We start from the raw sequence: 21,123 nt of genomic DNA on the forward strand, positions 1-21,123 counted from the left end.
TCTTTACAAATCCTCATTTTGTACTACTAATTCGTGTTTTGTTTTGCTCTCTCCTCTGCGCTTCCACGTTCGTCACTTCCGCGTTCGTCACCACGTTTGCCTACGTCCTACGTCATCCGCTGGACGCCACTCTCTCGTGAACGAGCATACGACAGTTAGCGGAAGCTAGAGATTAAGGTTTATAAAGTTGTAAATATGGATATACTTCTTACACAAACGCATCGTGTCACTTCAGAAGGCCTTTATTAACCCCCTAGAGCAGTGTGGACTTCTTTTATAATGGATGGGTGCAATTTTTTAGACTTCAAAATTTGGGCTACCATCCACACCCATTATAAAGCATGGAAGAGCCAGGACATTATTTAATATAACTCAGATTGTATTCGTCTGAAAGAAGAAAGTCATATACACCTAAAATGGCTTGAGAGTGAGTAAATCATGGGGTAATTTTCATTTTTGGGTGAACTATCCCTTTAATAAATAAAGAACCTTTTTCACGTTATTCAGCCTCCTCAATATCTTACCAGAAACACAATATTTCTGTTAAACCTTTTAAAGGGACATGCACACAAAAATCCAGGCAAAAAAAAAACAAAACAGAGAAATCCACTTAAAAGACATTGAGACTTGTCTCCAGTAACATGAAACACAGGATACAACGCAGCAGGTCGCCAGACATTTTTCCATCTTTTTCAGTCACTCGCAGTCATTCAATGCCCGACATGTCCAGTATCTATCCGCCCTCTATTATTTTGTTTAACACCTGTAGTAAACAAACAGACGTCTAAGGGCATACAGCCTCAGGAGCGTGACCAGCATGCACCTGTCTGTGGCACTCATGAATGCTCACATGCAGACATTTGTGGGCTAAAATCATGAATCTTCATGTATATCGAAAGTGGTTGCACTAAGATATCATAATACGCTATTTTGAAATCTAAGGTATAAATGTTTTAAGCCATTGTGTTAGAGGAATAGTACGAAATTTAAATTCTGTATCAAACTGACTCACAGTAATGTCATTTCAAACTCATCTTTTGAGGAACACGAAAGGAGATAGTTTACAGAATGTCCTGGATGCTCTTTTCCATGGAACGAAAGTGAATGGGGACTGGACAAAAAGGGCAGATAATAGTCTCTTTAAATTGGTCAACATGCTTTATGCACTGCATTAAAAGACTTTAATGACACCTTTTTACATTTTAAAGAGATGCAAGGTAGCGATGGGTGATATGACCAAAATGTCAAGATATATTAGGCTGCTGTCACTTTAAGACCTAACGCATGAATCCAATATTTTGACCCCTATTGGATTTCTATTTTCACTTAACCAACATAACCAACTATGTTTACATGAATATTCACCAAGACAGGAATTTTGAAAGAATTTTCCTGTATTTGACCATTTAAGAGCAAAAGGGAACTGAATTCGATAAGTGAACTGAATGCTGTCTAAGAGAGTCAACTCGAGTTCAGAAAATTATGACTTTTTTGGATTATCACACTTAAAGGTACAGTCACATTAGCGAAGAAACTCAGCTGGAAAAAACTTGAACCCACTGCGAAATCTGCATGGGGAAATCTTTTGCCTTCATGCAAAATTTATGATCACATGAATTCCAATTGAAATGAATGATTTCACCTGTGGAAAAATGGTAAATATGACGTACCGTAAGATTTTATTATCGAGCATGCTTTGTTTTCTCATTTATGTATGTTTCTTTAGCAATCTAATATGTCCACTTTAAGCAGACTTGAACTATTAGGATATAACTATTAGGATTTACTTAATGGTGCGTGTACACCAAAAGCGAATTTAATTGTTTGAACGAGCAGATTGCCACAAACACTCGTTATATGCCTCAATCGCATCTTCCGGGCAAGTTGAAAAATTTCAACTCCAGCAGAAAACCTGCATGACGCGTTGTCACACAAGCCAATCAGCGAAGAGCTTATTGACACGTCCAGTTTGAGGCATCCATTTATATCAGAAAATGGAGGAGAGCATTACGCGATTATTTTATTCGTGAGTAATCTAGAGTGATAACGCGATGCAAATACTCACTTCGCTTTTGGTGTGCACACCCCATAACAGAATTCACAGTGTAGCAAAATCTCCATCAATACACAGTTCATATTTTCATCAAAATATATATTTTGTCATATCACTCAGCCTAATAGCAAGGACATTCAGCATATTAACTACATCAATCCACGAGGCTCACAACAAGTGTGAGTAAATCATTTTTAAACTGTTCCTTTAAATGTTTAAATGTGTGTCTAAATTTGGAGGTATGCTTGTTTCAGCCCAAAGTTCAATATTTTATGCCTTATGTTGGCACTTACCTGAGGGAGTGTTGTCACGTAACGTTTACAAAGAACGGGGACATATATCAGCAGTTCTCGGCATAGCACAGCATGATCACACAGCTTGCTTAATGGAGTTGATGCAGACCAACTCACAATGCGATATAAACAGCATCACGTCTGTTAGGTATGAGAGGGTCTCTCATTTTTTCTCTCTCTCTCTCACACACACAAACACACACACAAGCTGCTGTTCAAAATCTGTAGCTCAGCTCTGGGCTCCATCCTCCACCTCCCACTGAGCTTTCTGCTCAAGGGCAAATAACAGAGGATACAAACCAACTCCACCATCAACTACCAATCCCATGTCAACAACAACTCAGATCAGCCAATACAATAAATATCTGTATTTGATCTGGCATAAACAAAGTATATTTCTACTTGGAAACATGAACTGAGGTGTTTTTAATATCTTATATCAGACTTATTGGATAAAACGGGATGATTCACATTTGATTCTCAGTATCATTACAATATAGTAATCATTATAATTCAGAATATCCTCTTGACGTTTCGATGTTTGTTTGTTTGTTTTATTCAAATCTTTATTAATTCATTTTATTAATTATTTCACAATATAATTCATATAGAAATTAAATTATATTTATATTTCCTTTTTTACACCAATTTAATTTTTATAAAATGTGTGTTCCAATAAAAATTGCAAGCAAATTCAAAAGTAAAACAATAGGATGTATCACAGTCATAAAAACTGGAGAATGTACTTAATTTTTATGGAAATAATACCATAATGCAAAAAAAAAACATTTATGATCCTAAAATAGGCTTTCTTTTCCTTTATGCATATAGTTTCTTTTTTTTTTTACTTTATAGGATTCATACTATTATAGGAAAGGTTTCATATTTCTGGATTGTTTTTTTGGATTGCCATAGTAATTCACTTTTCCACCTCACTACAACAGAGTAAGTGATGGCATTATAGAAATTACAGAGTTATTTGGCAACAATAACGATAAAATGTTAAACCATCTCCTTTATTCAGTATCTTTCTCAGTCTCTGTTTGTCGATCTGTCTTGTATTGAATGTACGAATAATCCTTTGGCGCTATATGCATATGAATCACTTATGACTTCTATGTATTTAGATACTTGTGCTGATAACTTAATAATAGGGCCTTGTTGGCATATGGACGCATCTGATATGCATGAATAGCATATAATGGCCCTCCCAGAAAGTCAAGCATTGGGTCACATTCTGATACTGAAGTAACCAGAGATGGATGGGTCCCTATGAGACATTTGACACACAAATGCACACCGGGGACATACTGGGGGGTAGTAAATGTATGTAACTGGTCACAAATGTGGTATTTGAACTAATTTTATATGTCTGAGAACACTGTAATTTGCTCATAATTTTTTAGAATTATGCTACATGCTGTACAAATATAAGCACATGCACAGCATTCAAACAGTCACACAAATGCAAGATAACCAAGGTCAGTTTCTCTGTCACCTAATTAATAATAGAGAATTGAGGCAGATGACCGGCGGCGAGGCAGAACACCACCCCCTCCAGCTCTCACTAAAACACCACACACATACAGACAGACACACACATATACACCTACTCCTGTAGGATGCCATAACCTTGATGATCATGTGACTGAATTATAATGCATTCACTGTCAGCTAAAAGCACCTTCACCTGCATATGAATACAGCTATCTCTAAATAACTGAATTACTATTAAGGTTAACACAGATAAACCTTGGATGAATGTCAAATGTATTTTAAAAAACATACATCAAAATCATGACCTCAGATAGAGGTCATTTCATGACAATTGACTGTTAAGGCTATTGGATAATATATTAGCTAATGAATTAAAACTAAACTACAAAGTCTTGTAATGCAGTGAGATATGTGATTACACTCTATGGGATTCAGTTACCTTTCACATATTTTTGCGCTTGGTCAAATGCACAAAAATTTGTCAAAATGCCTGTCTTGGAGAAGATTCACATAAACAGTCGGTTGTGTATTAAGTGAACATAAACAGTTGCAGAAGAAATCAGACGTGTGTCAATATAATGGATCCATGCAATAGGTCTTAAAGTGACAACAGCCTAATATATCTTGACATATAATGTTATCATGAAATAAAATTACTTGATTTTTGTCCCCTACCCTACCTTGCAACTCTTTATTTTTTTTTTATAATTTTAGTAATTAAAGTTAGTTAGTAGTTAGAAATTAAATTATATTAAATAAATATTACTTTCAAATTAGCTGTTGTTTTGTACCAAACAGACAACACCATCTCATGGCAATTCGTACATTTTGGTGAATTGGTGGCTAATTCGTAGTTAGTACGTTTTCGTACGATCTGCTTATGCCTCAGTGAAGGTTATGTTTAGGAGTAGAGTTAGGGGTGCTTGATTTTTTTTTTCATACATACTATATTAGAAAATTCATAGGAAATCATGACGTTGTAAAGCAGTTTTCCCTGAGGTCAGATAAAAGCATGGCAAAGTATAGCGTGAAAGCCGGCTAGAACATTGTATATGAATGGAGCGGAGTAACAGAGCTGAAAGTGTTCTGCAATCACTGGTAAAAATCCACTCCGGGTTTTCTATTTCACACTCCCTGAACACTAGTAAGAAAAAAACGCTCAGAAACACACATGAGGAAGTAATAGGAAGGGCTCCAGTGCTGTTATACTAAATATGATCACTCTTCTTGGAACCTTTGGTTCAGTTCCATTTCAGGTGTGTTTACCCTCTGCATGTGCATGAGGAATGTATATGTTTGAGGAAAAATACAATAGGTACACGCGAAAGTATTGAGATTTCTTAAGTTTTAAATGCGCATACATTAACGAAATTTCGTCAAATTGCTCGATCACGAAATTTCGCCGAAATTTCGTGAGCAACAAAAAAAAATCCAATCTATTGCCAGAAGTACAGCGATGAATGACGCACAGCTTCCAAAAAAAGTCACTTTCAAACCAAATAGATGTTGGTTAACGAGACGAATCCCCAGTTGCGAAATCTACGAAATTCCCGTTCGCGTCGAATCCAATTGAAATGACTGACTTCCCCGGCGACGATCAATGTGACCGTACCTTTACAAATAGCCTATCACTTAGCGATTTGTGAGGGAAGTCTAAGTGGCAGTTTACAAAGGACGCGTTTTGCGTGCACAAACAACCAGACGGAGAGCAAAGGGAGGCTAGAGAAAGCAGATGTCTCCAGACGCGTATTTCAAAGTTGAACTACTTTTAACTTGCCACAAAACAGCGAGACGCGACGCTAACGTCCGCCTACCGCAGATGTACACATACTAACAAAAACAGCGTTAACAGAATGCAAGAAACCCATCCAGTGTGCTAAGTTGCTCCGCTGAGGCGCTGTCCAGCGCGACGGAGATCACCTTCAGCAGCCGGGCGTGCTGGACAGCGCCTCAGCGGAGCAACTCACACCTCCATCTCTCCCCACTTAAATTTACATGCATTCATCTAGCAGACGCCTTTATCCAAAGCGACTTACAAGTGGGGAACACATCAAGCGATTCAGAGGCAAATAGACACAGGAAGTGCTGGTAATACCAAGTTTCAAGCATTGTTCAAATAAGTACAAGCTAGACAGTGAAAGATTACAGAAAAGAGAAAACGTGTGTGTGTGTGTGTGTGTTTAGAATGAAGTCAAATAGCCTAGTGGTGAAGGAGATCGCTTGAAAAATTGCCACTGAATCAGCATTCCGGATAGGGGTTGGAGATCAATCCACCAGCCAGGAACGATGAACGAAAATGTTCTGGAAAGTGATTTTGTGCCTCTCTGTGATGGTACCACGATCTTGCCATTAAATATACAGCAACGTCTTATATAAGTAACGTTAGCCAGCCTGACACTGGCTTGAATGCTTTACAACCATTGAGTTCACTACTACTAAGTTGGCGTGCATTTGGTAAAAAATAAAAATGAAAAAATGTAAGGATTTCCTTAAAACATCCACGTCAATGTGCCTACCTGATTATGTCATCGTTATGTCCCAAATAAAATTTCTGCTTGTGTTCCCGTGTGTTGTACACAACTCCGACGCCGGCGACAAAGTACACGATCTCCTTGGCGGCGGTGTAGTACAGGTTGTTGCGGCACTGGTGTCCCCGGTAGCCGTAGACCCACTCGAGTCGTAGGCGACAGTTGGGAGCTGTTCTGTCAGCCATGTTCGGACGTGTTTTGAAGCGAGCGGCTGGTGCTTCTTCATTCACCGACGCGACGAGCCGTCACATTCAGTCCCGTTTATCCGCTCAGTCCGCTGTCAGAGCAGCTTCGTCCGGCCAAAGACAAACGGATCGACGACATGTTTCAATTCAAGTGAAGTGCACAACTTTAGGCGGTTTGCATAATGTTAGGGCAAATGCTTTGTTTTGTTCAGACGCTGTAAATCGGCTTGGACTACTTGTGACATGTGCGAGGCATGAAGCTACTCTCTCTACTTCAGAGCGGATGGGTGGCTTTGCTCTAGTGACGTCAAAACCGGAGAACATGGAATTTTTGCATTAGTTAACTGGGACCGGCCAATCGCGAGCCGGTGGTAGTGACTGACAGAGAGTCTGGCCAATCAGGTCGCGAGGATGAGTTGCATGAAAATGTGTCGGCCAATGGCGAGCAGGAGGAGGTGGGCGTAAGGCGTCTAAGCTACGGCTCTGTGTATGGCCTGCTCATTTAGCACAAACGGCAGTTTAATAGCTTTTGTTGTAGGCCTACTACTACAGTACACTAGTTTAACTCTGCGAGGTCTGAACTCTTTCTGACCTTTACAAAACCAGTATACAAAATGTTTCTGTTAAAGACAAGATATTAATCTACTTTGTTTAATAGATGTAAAAAGTTTTCTCACATCAATGTCATTGTAGTATACACATCATATAGTTTTTATACATATTTTTATTATTTATATTTTGTTTTATTTTAAAGTTTTAGTAATTTTGTTGTTTTGGCATTTATTTAAATCTATAGTTTAAATTATTTAAATAGTTTTTATTAATAATTATTTCTGTACCGCCAAAACGATTAATCGCGATTAATCTGGTAAAAACTGGTAAAAGTTGTTTACATAATACATATGTGTGTGTACTGTGTATATTTATCATGTGTATGTAAATACACACACATGCATGAAAAATATGTTATGTTTATATTTTATTTATATATAATATAAATTATATGAATATAAATATATACATGTAAATATTTTCTAAATATATATTGTATGTGTGTGTATTTGTATATACATAACTGTACCAGTGTTACTATATATATCCGGTACATCAAGTTAATATATGTAATATTAAATATGTTAATAATACATGCTAATAAGCAACTAGTTAATAGTGAGAATTGGTCCCTATTAGTGCTGCCAAAACGATTAATCGCGATTAATCTGGTAAAAACTGGTAAAAGTTGTTTACATAATACATATGTGTGTGTACTGTGTATATTTATCATGTGTATGTAAATACACACACATGCATGAAAAATATGTTATGTTTATATTTTATTTATATATAATATAAATTATATGAATATAAATATATACATGTAAATATTTTCTAAATATATATTGTATGTGTGTGTATTTGTATATACATAATAAATATCCAGTGCACATACATATATTATGTAAACAAAAACTGTTATTTTGGATGCGATTAATCGCGATTAATCGTTTGAAAGCACTTGTCCCTATACTAAAGTGTTTCCAGTATTTTTATACTTTATTTCATGTAATCTTTTTTCTTTTATAGTTTTAGTTAATTATAATAACCCTGTCTCACATATTTTCATTGTTTCGGTTTTCTCTCTCGTTTGAAGTTAAACTGGTTTTAAACAGAAAGACGTGACTCAACGTCCACTTTACGCATGTGTTCCATGAGAGAAAGTAATTCTAACAGGTCTGAAGTAACATAAGGGCGAGTAAATGTGCTAATGACATAATAATAATAGGGCTCTTCTGGCAAATGGATGCATCTGACATACATGAATATCATATGATGGCCTTAAAACGTCAAGCACTGGGTCACATTCTGATACTGATGCAACCAGAGATGGTAAACCATGGTCCCGATGAATTCTGGGCCTGGTGTATGAATATTAGGTAAGGGGAGTCTAATATGAAACCTGAAACCAATTAAAAATGATAGAGACAGAAAATTTAGTAGGTGAGGAGATTTTCTATTTGATAGCACAATGAAGGCAAAAGTACAGAGACAAAAGATAAAGCGGTGTTGAAGGCTGTCATTCTCTCAACCGACTCAAGACTTGGGAGCATTTTTCATGATGTACAAAATGCAAACTTAATCTGAACACACTCCCCATTAATCATATAAACATATTCCAACACTCTTGATATAAATTCCTATTGCAAGCAAGAGGCTACATGTCCAATTAAAAAAAACAAACAGCTAATTGTTATTGAAATGGCATCAAAATATTAATGACCACTTAATTTATATTCCATAACAATGGAGTGAGTTACTATAGAAAAGGATATTAAACAGTTTGGTATACCTATGAAAATATTCATCTTAAAAAATGGACCCCATCATAACAAGAAAAGCATTAACATAAGGTGCAAAGGGCCAGTGGAGTGGCACTAAATGTTCACTTCATATAAACTGAACAGAACGGGAGCAGATGCTGATGACAGCAGTCCATTCGCACCGCTCTTGTTTACCACATTAAGACATTGTTTGTCAAATATCTCCACACATTCATTCCTCTCACAGTGAACAAAAACAAGTGGTTTTCTGTTGGTCTTCAAACGTGTAGGAGTAATCCAAGTCACTTTATGGGCACTAAGTGGGCGAAGTTTCTTTTATAAGCATGAATACAAATAAGATGCTCATTTTTGTAATTGCACAAAAAACGCTGTGGGATGTCCAAGGCAGCTGCAAATCACTTTTTGGCTTTATTACCATTTAATCAATGTATAAAGTACTGCTAAATTGTTCAGATGGTTTTAATGACATTGATATTAGTGCTAAATCAATTTTGAAATTAATTAGTGCTTCAACTGCCTCATGGCATTTTACAAAACAGATCGATTTAAATCAGCAACCAAATGCAATGTTTCGCTAACTACATGATGTATAAAACAAATACTTTGTATTCATTAGTGATTTTCAAACAAGTTAGCGATTATTCCATTTAGAATGAAGAATATGTTACAAATCTGTCCATTTTCCTTTTAATCGAGGAATGGTAACCAAGAATCAAAGCGTTGAACCCTTTGTAGAAGAGATGTGTTCTTCTTTGCAATTAGAACAAGACTAAATACTCCCAACATATACATTAACATCCATCTTATGCAGTTTGTTCAAATATTTCAAGGGTCTGTACTAACCTGAAGCAAAGTCTTAAATATGACTTTCAAAACTGGATCATATACAAAACATCTGATCTTTTAAAGGACTGTCTGCTAAAAAAACAACACACGCATACAGGGAATGTCAGAATATCCTCTTGCAACCGTCTAACCAAACGCAGCACTGACCCCCCAAAAAAAAAAGAATTTAGAAAAATTTTAGAAGAACAGTAGAACCTCTTCGACTTTCATAAAACTATCAAAACATTAATGACACTTGACAGTTCACCTGGAACTTCATCGTTCAGTTTTCTTATGATATGATGCATTGAAATGCACATGAAAAATGTCAGGTGTCACGATGTTTATGGAAGGATGATGAAAGTCTTCTGGAGCATTATGAAAAGATTACGGAGTGTCACAAGATCAAACACAGTGGCACACAAGAGCTTTGTAGACGCTGCACAACGATATACACTGTGGATCATCACAATATAGGATTGCCACTAAATACAGAGCACAAAGACATTTTAGGTGGCCTGTTTGTTAGATTATTCTGTGTGTTTGTGTTCAGTGTCATTAAAAACACTGATATCCGTTAGTCTTTTCCATCAGCAACAAAAGATAAACCTTTTCCAGCTTAAATATCCAACATGCCTAGTGTGTTCAATGAACTAACATCCACTAATTTTGCACTGTGCTTCCAATTAAAGCTGATTTTCAGTTCACATTACAGTACTGAGTTGTTAGACTGAAGAGAAAGAAAATGTAAAAATAAAACCTATACAAAGACATAGGAGACCGAATCCAATGCCCATTATCAACATCATTATGATTATTCCCAATATAGTTTATTTTTGATTACAGATATATTACCAGTATAATTGTTATTGTATATTATTCAGTTTGTCTTCACAATTTGTTCAGGGAAGGATGGCGGGACAGTGGGGAGACGGCAGTCATTGTGACGAGGCTTTAGTGGCTATCGTGGACACGCAGTGCTGTTGGAAGTTGGGGGACATGGCCGTGTTGCAGCCCAGTCTCTGACGCGGGCCTTTCAGACCACCGTCGCCCTCCACGATCCAGGGGCTGCTGTCCGACTCTTTGCCGAGCATGCCGCAGCACTCCTGGGACGGGGCGCAGTTGCGCTCTCCTGCGCCTAAAGCGGGCAGCTGGCCGGGAGGGGGCAGGGCCGAGGGGTCGCTGGAGGAGTGGTCTTGGAGGACGCTGATGATGTGGTTCAGGAGATCACTGAAGAACTCTGGGACACCCTCATATCCTGGGAAGAGTAAAAACAAGCTGTAATGTTAAGATTTGTGGTCATGGAGATGTTTCTTGAATGCAAATTGGTCAGCGAGAACATGCTACGAAAAAAAATGGGTCTGTGCAATGAATAAGTTTCTCATAGTAGTACGAGTGCGATATAGTTCTGTATGCGTGTGAGACAGAGTTTGTTGTTTGTGTCAAGTGAGAGTTTGTTGTGTGCTTGTTTGTGTGTGGGGTTAATGGATGCCGCGCCGCTGTTTTATGTAGTAGTTGTAGTTTATTGTGCAATTTAAAAATTATGTCTCCGCTTTGTTGCGTTCACAGATATAACTCCATTTCCCAAAGTTCCTAGTTGTGATGTCCCGTTGGCAAAGAAATTGTTCTTTTGAACTGGTTCTTTTTAGTTAACTGGATGAACCAGTTACATGTAAATCAATCAAAATTCACTTTTGGACGTGCCTGACAGTCACTCCGACTTGTAATGTTCTTATATTTCTTAATATCGTTATTGATAATATTAATTCCTAAATAATAGTAATGCAGTTTCATTTGAAATGTTTCTTTTTCATTATTATCTATTTATTTGATTTGATTTGAATATAACCATTATTTAGTTACATTTTATATTTATTTAAAATTTTATATTTGATATTAAAACCTCTTAACTGTCACCCGTCCCCTCTGTGGGACACCTAAGTTTACTTCACTATATTACAATTAAATCCTAATCTAATCATGACAAACTATATATCGTTGGAAAGGTCTAAGACTCCTAAATAGATATTTTACCACTGCTTTTTGTTGAAAATTATGTAGGAAAAGTAATAGATTAATTTATGACAAGAGTGCACCTCAAAAATCTACATCATAACAGAAGTTCTGACCTTTGTCAAAAAAAGTCTTCTTCGTTGACCTTTGTCAAAAAAAGTCTTCTTCGTTGCCTTTTTCTCTATCACACTTTAGAAATCATCAGAAATTATATATCAATTGAAAACTTTAAATCTCAAAATTCATCCTTTGAAAACCATTTTAAAATCAGACATTGCATTACCATGAAAATGGTACATCAAAATCATGTTACAAAATGTTTTCATTCATGAATTATAAAAATGTAAGTTTGGATCGTGCATTTTCACATCTATGTTCAAAAATGTGAGTGACAGTTAAGGGGTTAATATATTATTTTAATATATTATATGCCTGCCAAATGTGGTGTAAGTAACATGTAGAAAGCTATTTTGCTGTCATGTGAGAAGAAAAACATAAAATATAATTAGTTCATGTTATCAAATTGCATGACCTCAAGAAATCATAATATTAGAATGATGTCTGAAGAATAATGTGACGCTAAAAATCATTTTGAACTTTTGAACAGTAGCGTATGTGCGCAAATGATTGAATTATTAAATGTTTTGTGTATACAAACTCTTATCTGGCATGGGAGAGGTGCCTTGCAGTTAGACAGATAACAGATACACACCAGGGAATGCATTGATGTCAATGACTGCGTGTTGGCCCGTCTGGTTGTTAATGATGACGTCGATGCCGAAGAGCGAAACGCCGAGAGACTCCCGAAGAGATTTACACAGTTCCCTAATGACATCATCATTCGGTGGCTGCGAAACACCTTCTACATTATCCCTCTGTCAAAAATTCAAATGAAAGAGAGGTGAATGAAGAGCTTCTGAAAATGTTTACAATTATTACTGAATGGCTATGTAATACCCATTGCTTAAATTCCCACCAGGATTCATTGTATACATCTTTAGTGAGCACAATACTTTATGTAGACTAAAGAGAACTGAACTTACAGATGTGAGGTCAGAGGACGACTCTGGCTTGGACACATTGTGGCTATTGAAAAAAATTGCTTTTCTGTCTGTAAGGCATAAAAAACAAACGCATTAATGTGAAAAACACTGAGTTGCAAGTCAGTTGAATAAAAGTGAAAGTGTAAGAGTGCAAGTGCACAGGAAGCCACTAGACAGCAGCAGAGAGTTGTGGTTCAGCTGAGAGAGTCAAAGCTTCAGGAGTGCCAGGCAGAGAGGGAGAATAAATAGAGTGAGGAGGAGGACAAAACACAAAAATCTACTGCCAAGAGGATGCTGAGATTTATGACCTCCCACTCAAATGGCAGTAAAGAAATTCATTAAGGGAGATGGCAACCCACCACTTAGCCTTCCTTCCTTCTGCAGACATCAAAACACCCCAAATATTCACAATGCACATTTATTAATCCTCAAAAAGAATATATTTTTAAACCTAAGAAAATTACTCTTTATCTGAGTTGTTCCACTGAATAGTGCAATGGTCTTTCAGAAAGAGAACAATCTATCTGAAGGTGAAACATTAAAAGGCATTAAAATGCAACATACATATAGTTGTTTTAGAAAGCATATATGCTTTAAAACACATTTGCATGAAAACTTGGGTATAAATTACAAATCTTATTATTAATATTCATAGTTTATTTAATTTTAAATAAATAATGTATTGAAAAGATGCATTGCATTGCTTAATAATGCCGGTGTAGAAACATTATTTCAGTCTGAAAAACGAATGTTTCTCTTTTAATGGCCAATTTAAATTTGTGCGTATTCAGACTAAACAAAAAATAAGTAAATAAATAAAATTCACTTTTTTTACATTTTATTTATTTTAATACATTTATTTGATTAATTAATTTTAATATTAAATAAAAAATTAAATAAATAACGCCATAGATAAATATATATGTGTGTGTGTATAAATATTTATATAGTATTTTTCTATCTATCTATCTATCTATATATATATTATTATTATCATTATTAATTATTATTATTAACCTAAAAAAACTGAAAAGTACCGCAGCATTAACTCTGATTTCCTGAATCTTACTGAAGAACTTCACAAACCTGCTTAAGAAATTCATCAGCCTTTTTCTTCACGTCTTCATAGAATTCTTAGAAATCATTACCAGCCTGATCTGTCTTTAGAACCACTGCAACTCCCTTTTTTTTCTTTGTTTTAATCTTCTAAACAGGTTTTTTTCATTTGAATACTGCTGGAAGCCAAGGCATGTGTACTTGTGCTTTGTGGATTTCAGCATGAGTTCAGGCACAGAGCTGACCTCCTGAATTTGCATTAAACTAACAGGTCGCTCTCCCAGTAACCGTAAATGGTTTGCATGGACTCCAAGTACATTAGCATATGCAAACGCACCGTACTTTACAGCAGCCCTAAGTGGAAACCAGACTCGGGTAAGCGCTTCTGCTGACTGGGTAGCAGCAAAATTTGATCGACTCTTTTCACTGCAAAGTCAGCTATGCAAAGGCATCTGGGTTATACAGCGGGAATGCTGTAACGTAAATCACGCCTAAACAAACTGAACGGTCCAATCGCGGTGAAACGAACCATATCGCAGCAGGATTTCCATTTCATGGAAATTACATTTATAAAGAGCTGAAGTGTGGGCTGAAGGTTTACCAGACGGTCCAGAGGGGAAGTTCTTGAGTGATGGTCTCTCCACCACAGTGTGCGACTCACCCACCACGAACACTTTATAGAGCACGGCATTGTGGTTTATAAAACTCTGAATGACACACGGTGGCTTCACGTCCTTTAGGTCCTCTGCGTTGAATATTATAGCCATCTGCAAAGGAACACAGTGAGAAGAGACAGAAAACTTGAACTTATACTACTTCCACAGAACCATCATTTTGGGTTCCACAAAGAACATCTGAGTGAACAGTTCTTAAAAGAGACCTTTTTTTCTTAGTATGAAGAACATTTTAATAATCTGAAGAATTTTTTCACTATAAAGAACTTTTTGTGCATATCAAGCGGATGCTAACCAAATCTTAGGTGTAGAGTTGAACTTTCCTTAGCTACTTCTGAGGTTCAATTTCACTTAGAATGCCGACTTCAAAGGAAGCTGCCTATGTAGGCAGCTCACTGGGTTTTGAAACAATGCTTTGTGTGTATTAGCGTTTCGTGACCTCTGTGGTCACATTTCGCAAAAGCAGTTAGAAAAGTCTCTTACCTCATGAGAGTTAGTTCCGTGAGCAACCCGTGTTTTGCAAACTGTGCAAGATGAGAAGAAAAGAAAAACACTCTAAGGTAGTGAATGAGTTTGTCTAGTTAATAATGCAACTCCTAAAACCTTTAACGCAGTAAAATCTTGTTCTGTGACTTCATAGCAGTTTAGTATGGGACATTAGTGAAGAAAACAGAGGCAGGTGCAGTCCCCTCAGTTTCTAAAATCAAATTTAAGACTTATTTTATGCACAAATAAAATTAACACCATAGGTCCATACAGAAGAAAAACCCCATCTCAAAATAAATCATGATATTCAGGTTATTTTACTTAATTAGGCTGGAGCACACATACAAACATACAGGGCATGTTTAAAGTAAGACATGTTTCTTATTCAATATATACATAAACTCAGAAAAAAAAAAGAAACACTGTTGTACTTGAATTTTAATAAAATATAATTTAGTAAAATCCATATAAGCTTTACAGATATTTATTGGAAAGGGTCAGTGTTGCCAAGTCTGTACTTTTACCACAGAATTTGGCTACTTTTACACTGTTGCCGTGGAAGAGTCTAGTTTTGGCCTATTTTTAAGCAGCAATTTGGCTTTAAATAATGTTTTCTATACTTGTTCAATGAATCATAAACAATTACTGCAAATTTTGCACACTCTCCATGTTGATTTTTTCATGTTAAAAATATGCTGGAAATAAAAAATTGCATTAAAAGTAGCATTACAGCTATAGGTTTTGGATTTTGCGGATGTGTGAATAATGTGGTTAAAGAAAGGCAATAAAAAGATTATTGTGCCCATACTACCAAAATATAAATACTAAATGTGTTAAATAATGTTCTTAGTCTTTACTTCCTGCGACAGAGCAGCGAGAAAAAAGAGAGAAGCCACAAGAGCTTCCGTTGAATTAAATACCAGATACAGTTTATTGCATAACCAAAATACCAATAATACAGGGTTTCTGCAGGATTTTTAAGCTCAAATGTAAGACTTTTTAAGACCTGCACAAATAAAATTAAGGAGCGGGGTAAGGCAATGTCTATAGTACCATATTAAACTGTAAAACTACTGTAAAAAGTATAATTTAGAGTTCAGATACAAGTTTTCACAAAAACAAAGTTTTATAAAATGATCAACTTTACATTTCAGCCTTTAAACCAATTTTGAGAAAATGGATGAGTCAAAAGTATTAATTACTATATTAATTTAAACAATTATCAATAAATTATTATATATATTAAATAACACATTAGGGGTGTGCGATATTGACAAAAAAAATTATATCTCGATAATTCTCTGGGATTTTATCGATAACGATAATTAGATGATATTTTGCTGAGTATGTTATTGTGCTGAAATCTTAAGGACTACCATGGACAGCTGACTCCTGAATTTTTTTATATTTTGCATATCATTGCGATTGAACCTAATCATTTAAACGGTTGATTCATTTATGAACGAAACACTGTTGCTCAGACTGAGATAACGTAAGTCTCTTAATATTAACTTCTTGTTTATTGAACTGTTGTATAAAATTAATATCACATTTGTAATCATGCTGAGCTTCAAGAAAACAGCACTCTTGCTCATGTGATACTGTCTAACTATATAATATTATAATAGGGGTGTAACGGTTCTCGGTAAAAACTCGAACCGTACCGCTCTCCACCCACGGTTCGTCACACACTTGCACCGCAGTTTAATTTAAATCTGACAACACATCTCATCTGTAATATGGCTTGTTAAAAATAACAACACGTAAAACTGACAGAGTTTGGCTAATGTATGTTTCTGTCGATGGATATACTGATTCATGCAGTGAAAGAACTCACTCTAAATGCGTATGCGCACTAGTTTAACCTATGTTAACTTACTAGACTTCATCACCTAATGTATGCGTGCACTCTGTAGGTGTGATTTGTTTGCTTTTTGTGATGTACTCGATAATATCAAATCGCACATTGTTAAAACAACAATTACGATATTATACTGTTATTATACTGTTTCGATTTTTATAATGCATTGTCTTCTTATCGATCCACCAGTTCACATTTAAAGCTCTGTGTGTTTGCAGGGTAAAAACATGGGTCGATTTTCGCATTGGTCTGAACTCTGATCAAAACAACAGTTTTATTGAAAATGCTCATTCATTCCCTGCCAGCAGGTGGAGCGTTTGGTAGAAATATCACTGTTTCCCCGGTAACAGCAGAAGCAGCACAGCGCTCATGTTTATTTAATGAAATCATAGCCTTTTGAAGTTTAATCATCACATTCAGCCATATCGCAATTCTGGTCTTTCCGTCCCCAAATTTAAGACCTCTTGAAATCATAATTAAGACTTTATTGTACAATTTAAGACTTTTTAAGGCCTTAAATTTGATACAACTAAATTTAAGACTTTTTAAGACTCCGCGGAAACCCTGTAATAGCCAGAAAAATAAAACGATTTTACACACAATGCAGGGCTTTTAATTATACACAAACCCGAAATACACTATGTCTCTTATTTTAAAAAGGTCGCTTTCCTACCAGCTGCTCATTCAAAAAGATAAGGGAGATAAAATATGCAATTATCTACAATGTATTACAATTTAAAAATTATAAAGTGTTCACGCTTGACATAAATGTGCAGCATTTATTGATTGCAAACTGTTCTGAAACCACAAGCCTGTAGAATGTGCATTTTCACTGAGCAGAAATTATTAATTGAATAAGAGCCTTTAAAGATTAATAATCACATTAGGCCATATCATGATTCCTGTTTTTCCATCCTAAATGATATTTAAGAAATTTCTTATATCAAGTATTTGTTATATTTAAGATATTTAAGATTTTTTCGCTTCGAAACCAAGCAGATTTTTGTTGGTCAACATGGCGAATTCACTAGACCTCACATGAAATCCCTGATTGTGTGGATTCCTTTTGAAATGACTGGATTTCACCCACCAAAATTTGTAAATGTTAGTAAATGTTACTGTACCTTTAGTGTGGGATTTATAGAATGAGATCCCTTGGTTAAACATTATTATTTTCTGTTTCAGAAAGGAAAAGGTGGGAACTTACTGAAAGGGAATGTAAGACCGTGCTGCTTGATCTGCTCCAGCGTGTCTGGGCCACACTCACTGTTCAGCACCATAAATGGAGGAGAACAGATCCTCACATCTGCAGAGAGAGATGAGAGACAGGAAGAGACAGGTGAGTCCTGCATGAGTGTTATATGAATTCATGAAATTTCATCGAGGTCCATGCTGGTTTTGCACTGGTCTAGTAGGTGCACTGCCAAGCTGTTCTCCATCAGAACAACAAGGAATAGAGGGAAAAAGCAAAGGTTTGTCAAAGTCATCATGTGACCAAAAGTTAAAAAAATAAATAAATTCACTGCAACTGAAGAGGTCTAAAATACATGAAAAACACTATCCATTAGTATTATTTTTATTTATCTTAAATGGCAGTTGATTGGCTGACGCACGAACCTAGAAGTATGTATTTTGACAAATAAAATAAAATAGATATAAAAATAAAATAAAGAATGAAATGAAAATTGGAGAGAAATTAGAAAAAATTAGAAATTAGAAAAAATGTAGAAGCTAATGTTATTTTTAGATGATATGTTTTTGTTTTTGATTAAAGATTACAAATTAAAAAAGAAAAATGATGTGCATGGGCAAATTATTTATAATAAACATTGCAATATACTGTATATACACATACTGGTAAAAAAATGTATAGCTTGAATGCACTGTAAGTCGCTTTGGATAAAAGCGTCTGCTAAATGCATAAATTATTAAAGTAATTATTAAATTTTATATACACACATACAGTATAAAGACTTATCCATTTTAATTTTATGGTAATTTATGATTACCCGCAAGTTATACCAACAAACAGTAATACATCCAAGTATACCAAGCATTAAATACCAAATATCAAAGCACTAAAATTCCCACTGACCAGTGGGGAAAAAGGGAAGCAAAAACAATTTAAAAGACATTTGAATTGTTGATTAGGCAGGACTAGTTAGGCGAGAGTAACTAGACGCATTTATGCATTTACAGAGATGATGTTATTTGGTAAAAGTACAGTGGTGGCCAAAATGATTAGAACACTAGTATTTTCACCAGCTAAAAAAAGTCAGTTACCTGCAAAGCTACAGTACTGGTAAAAGTTTTAGGTACTTGTGTAAAATGCTGTAAAATGTTGTCAAAAATAATCTCATAAATAGATTTTCTTTATCAATTAACTTCTATTAACTAAATTAAATCAACATTTGGTGTGACCATCCTTTGTGTTTAAAGCAGCTTTTGCCCTCGGTGCACTTGTGCATAGTTTTTCAGGTAGCTTTGCAGGTTGGTCTCTTGAAGCATCTTGGAGACGTTGCCACAGTTCTTCTGGATTTAGTCTGTCTCAGTTTGTTCTGTTTCTTCATGTCATTCCAGACAGACTGATGATGAAGAGATCAGATCTCTGTGAGGAGCACCGGCTGTTGTCAGACAAAAATCTCACTGGATTATTACAATTAATGGCTAAATGAATGTTTGGAAATGTAAACTGATATTTCCTACTGACACACTACAGCAAAATATAGAAATAACTGACTTAAAACCATTTTTTAGCAGGTGAAAATACTAGCTTTCTAATGATTTTGGCGACCACTGTATATGTTATGCCACACGACTCTCATTAAACAACTTGTGTAAGGTCTTCTGTCATCAGTTACCCCTCTGGTTGCCTTTACTTCCCTATTTATTTTATCGAATGGAGAACAATGGACACAAGGCACTGAGCCTGACTCACTCTGCATAATGCAGGGGCCAGTCAATAGAAGCGCAGCAATTTGACCCGTGGGTTCAAGGCTTTGTTTGAAAATACTGTACTCTCACTGTCCTTGGTATCGCTTAGATGAGCAAACAGAGCCATAGATGGAACAAAAGCATCAATAGCTGTGAATGAGTAGCTATGTTTGCGAATTCCAACCGGAGAGGGGTGAATCATCAAAACAGAGATGCATACTGGGCTTAACTTGGGAATAGGCTCTTCTGACTTGGGCCAGTAAGCAACCGGCCAGAGGTCCGATGAATTAATATTTCAGCTGGATGACAGTCATGCTGTTATCTAGGCAGATAAAGCATGTTTTAGGAGGTTTTTTTTAAGTGTAGCACAGGAAATGAGTTGAAGAGTGAAGCCTCAACAGGCCGATGACAGCGATCTGATATGATCACGGTAAACCGCCTGTGTTCAGGTAGCAAAACTGATGAGATGCTTTTCAAAGCTAAAGAAAAGACTCGACGTGACTCAAGGGTTTTAGTACACATTATGAAACACTTTGAAATAGTTTACTTTTCAAGAAATGGCAAAATAACACTTTTCTAAACAACTGAAAACAGTAATATTGTGAAAATTTCTTACAATTTTAAATAACCATTTCCTATTTTAATGCATTTTAAAATAGAAATAATTTTTATAAGTTATTTATTTTAGCTTGATGACCAAGCTAAATGTTCAGCATCGTTACTCCAGTCTTCAGTGTCACATGATCCTTCAAAAATCATTCTAATATGCTAATTTACATTTACATTTAGTCATTTAGCAGACGCTTTTATCCAAAGCGACTTACAAATGAGGACAATGGAAGCAATCAAAATCAACAAAAGAGCAATTTAGTGCTCGAGAAACATTTATTATTATTATTATCAATGTTGAAAGCAGTTGTGCTGCTTAATATTTTTGAGGAAACCATGATACTTTTTTCAGTTGATGAATAGAAGGTTTGACAGAACAGCATTTATTTGAAATATAAATCTTTTCAATCAATCAACAACCCTCTACATTGCGAGTAAATCACTCGCATATGCGACTATTCAGTTAAAATGACTAATATGCATTCAAACATGGTTATCAAATTTTAATTCTAATGACTAAAGTTCTTTCATTAAATAATACTTGATTATCATATTATAATGCTTGACTGACTGATGTACTCTCAGAGCGTACTTTCAGATATTTAAAAAACTGTGCCATTTTACAATTACATACATATATATATATATATATATATATATATCAGTCTGGTGAGTAAACTAAAAAAATTACTAGCCAATGGCGATTCAATTGCCAAGGTGTTCGTAG

The 21,123-nt window shown here is 35.7% G+C and overlaps 2 protein-coding genes across 3 annotated transcripts in view; both read right to left on the reverse strand.

The window, feature by feature from the left end:
- LOC107664427 (echinoderm microtubule-associated protein-like 5) overlaps window positions 1–6,838 on the reverse strand; it is a 102,195-nt gene extending 95,357 nt beyond the window's left edge. The window contains exon 1 of the mRNA XM_016454995.1: window positions 6,360–6,838. Coding sequence (XP_016310481.1) covers window positions 6,360–6,556 — 197 coding nt within the window. The 5' untranslated portion in view covers window positions 6,557–6,838. The remainder of the gene's footprint in view (window positions 1–6,359) is intronic.
- Window positions 6,839–10,528: 3,690 nt separating this feature from the next.
- The window catches only part of LOC107664466 (inositol-tetrakisphosphate 1-kinase-like), a 63,499-nt gene continuing 52,904 nt past the window's right edge, over window positions 10,529–21,123 (reverse strand). For both annotated transcript variants that reach the window (XM_016455039.1, XM_016455040.1), the window contains exons 6-11: window positions 18,061–18,159; window positions 14,990–15,030; window positions 14,434–14,599; window positions 12,777–12,844; window positions 12,446–12,608; window positions 10,529–10,978 (exon numbers count right to left, since the gene is read on the reverse strand). In XM_016455039.1, the coding sequence (XP_016310525.1) occupies window positions 10,659–10,978; window positions 12,446–12,608; window positions 12,777–12,844; window positions 14,434–14,599; window positions 14,990–15,030; window positions 18,061–18,159 (857 nt within the window). In that variant the 3' untranslated portion in view covers window positions 10,529–10,658. The remainder of the gene's footprint in view (window positions 10,979–12,445; window positions 12,609–12,776; window positions 12,845–14,433; window positions 14,600–14,989; window positions 15,031–18,060; window positions 18,160–21,123) is intronic.

This window comes from Sinocyclocheilus anshuiensis, unplaced genomic scaffold, assembly GCF_001515605.1.
Source record: "Sinocyclocheilus anshuiensis isolate Anshui unplaced genomic scaffold, SAMN03320099.WGS_v1.1 scaffold167, whole genome shotgun sequence".
Taxonomy (NCBI): domain Eukaryota; kingdom Metazoa; phylum Chordata; class Actinopteri; order Cypriniformes; family Cyprinidae; genus Sinocyclocheilus; species Sinocyclocheilus anshuiensis.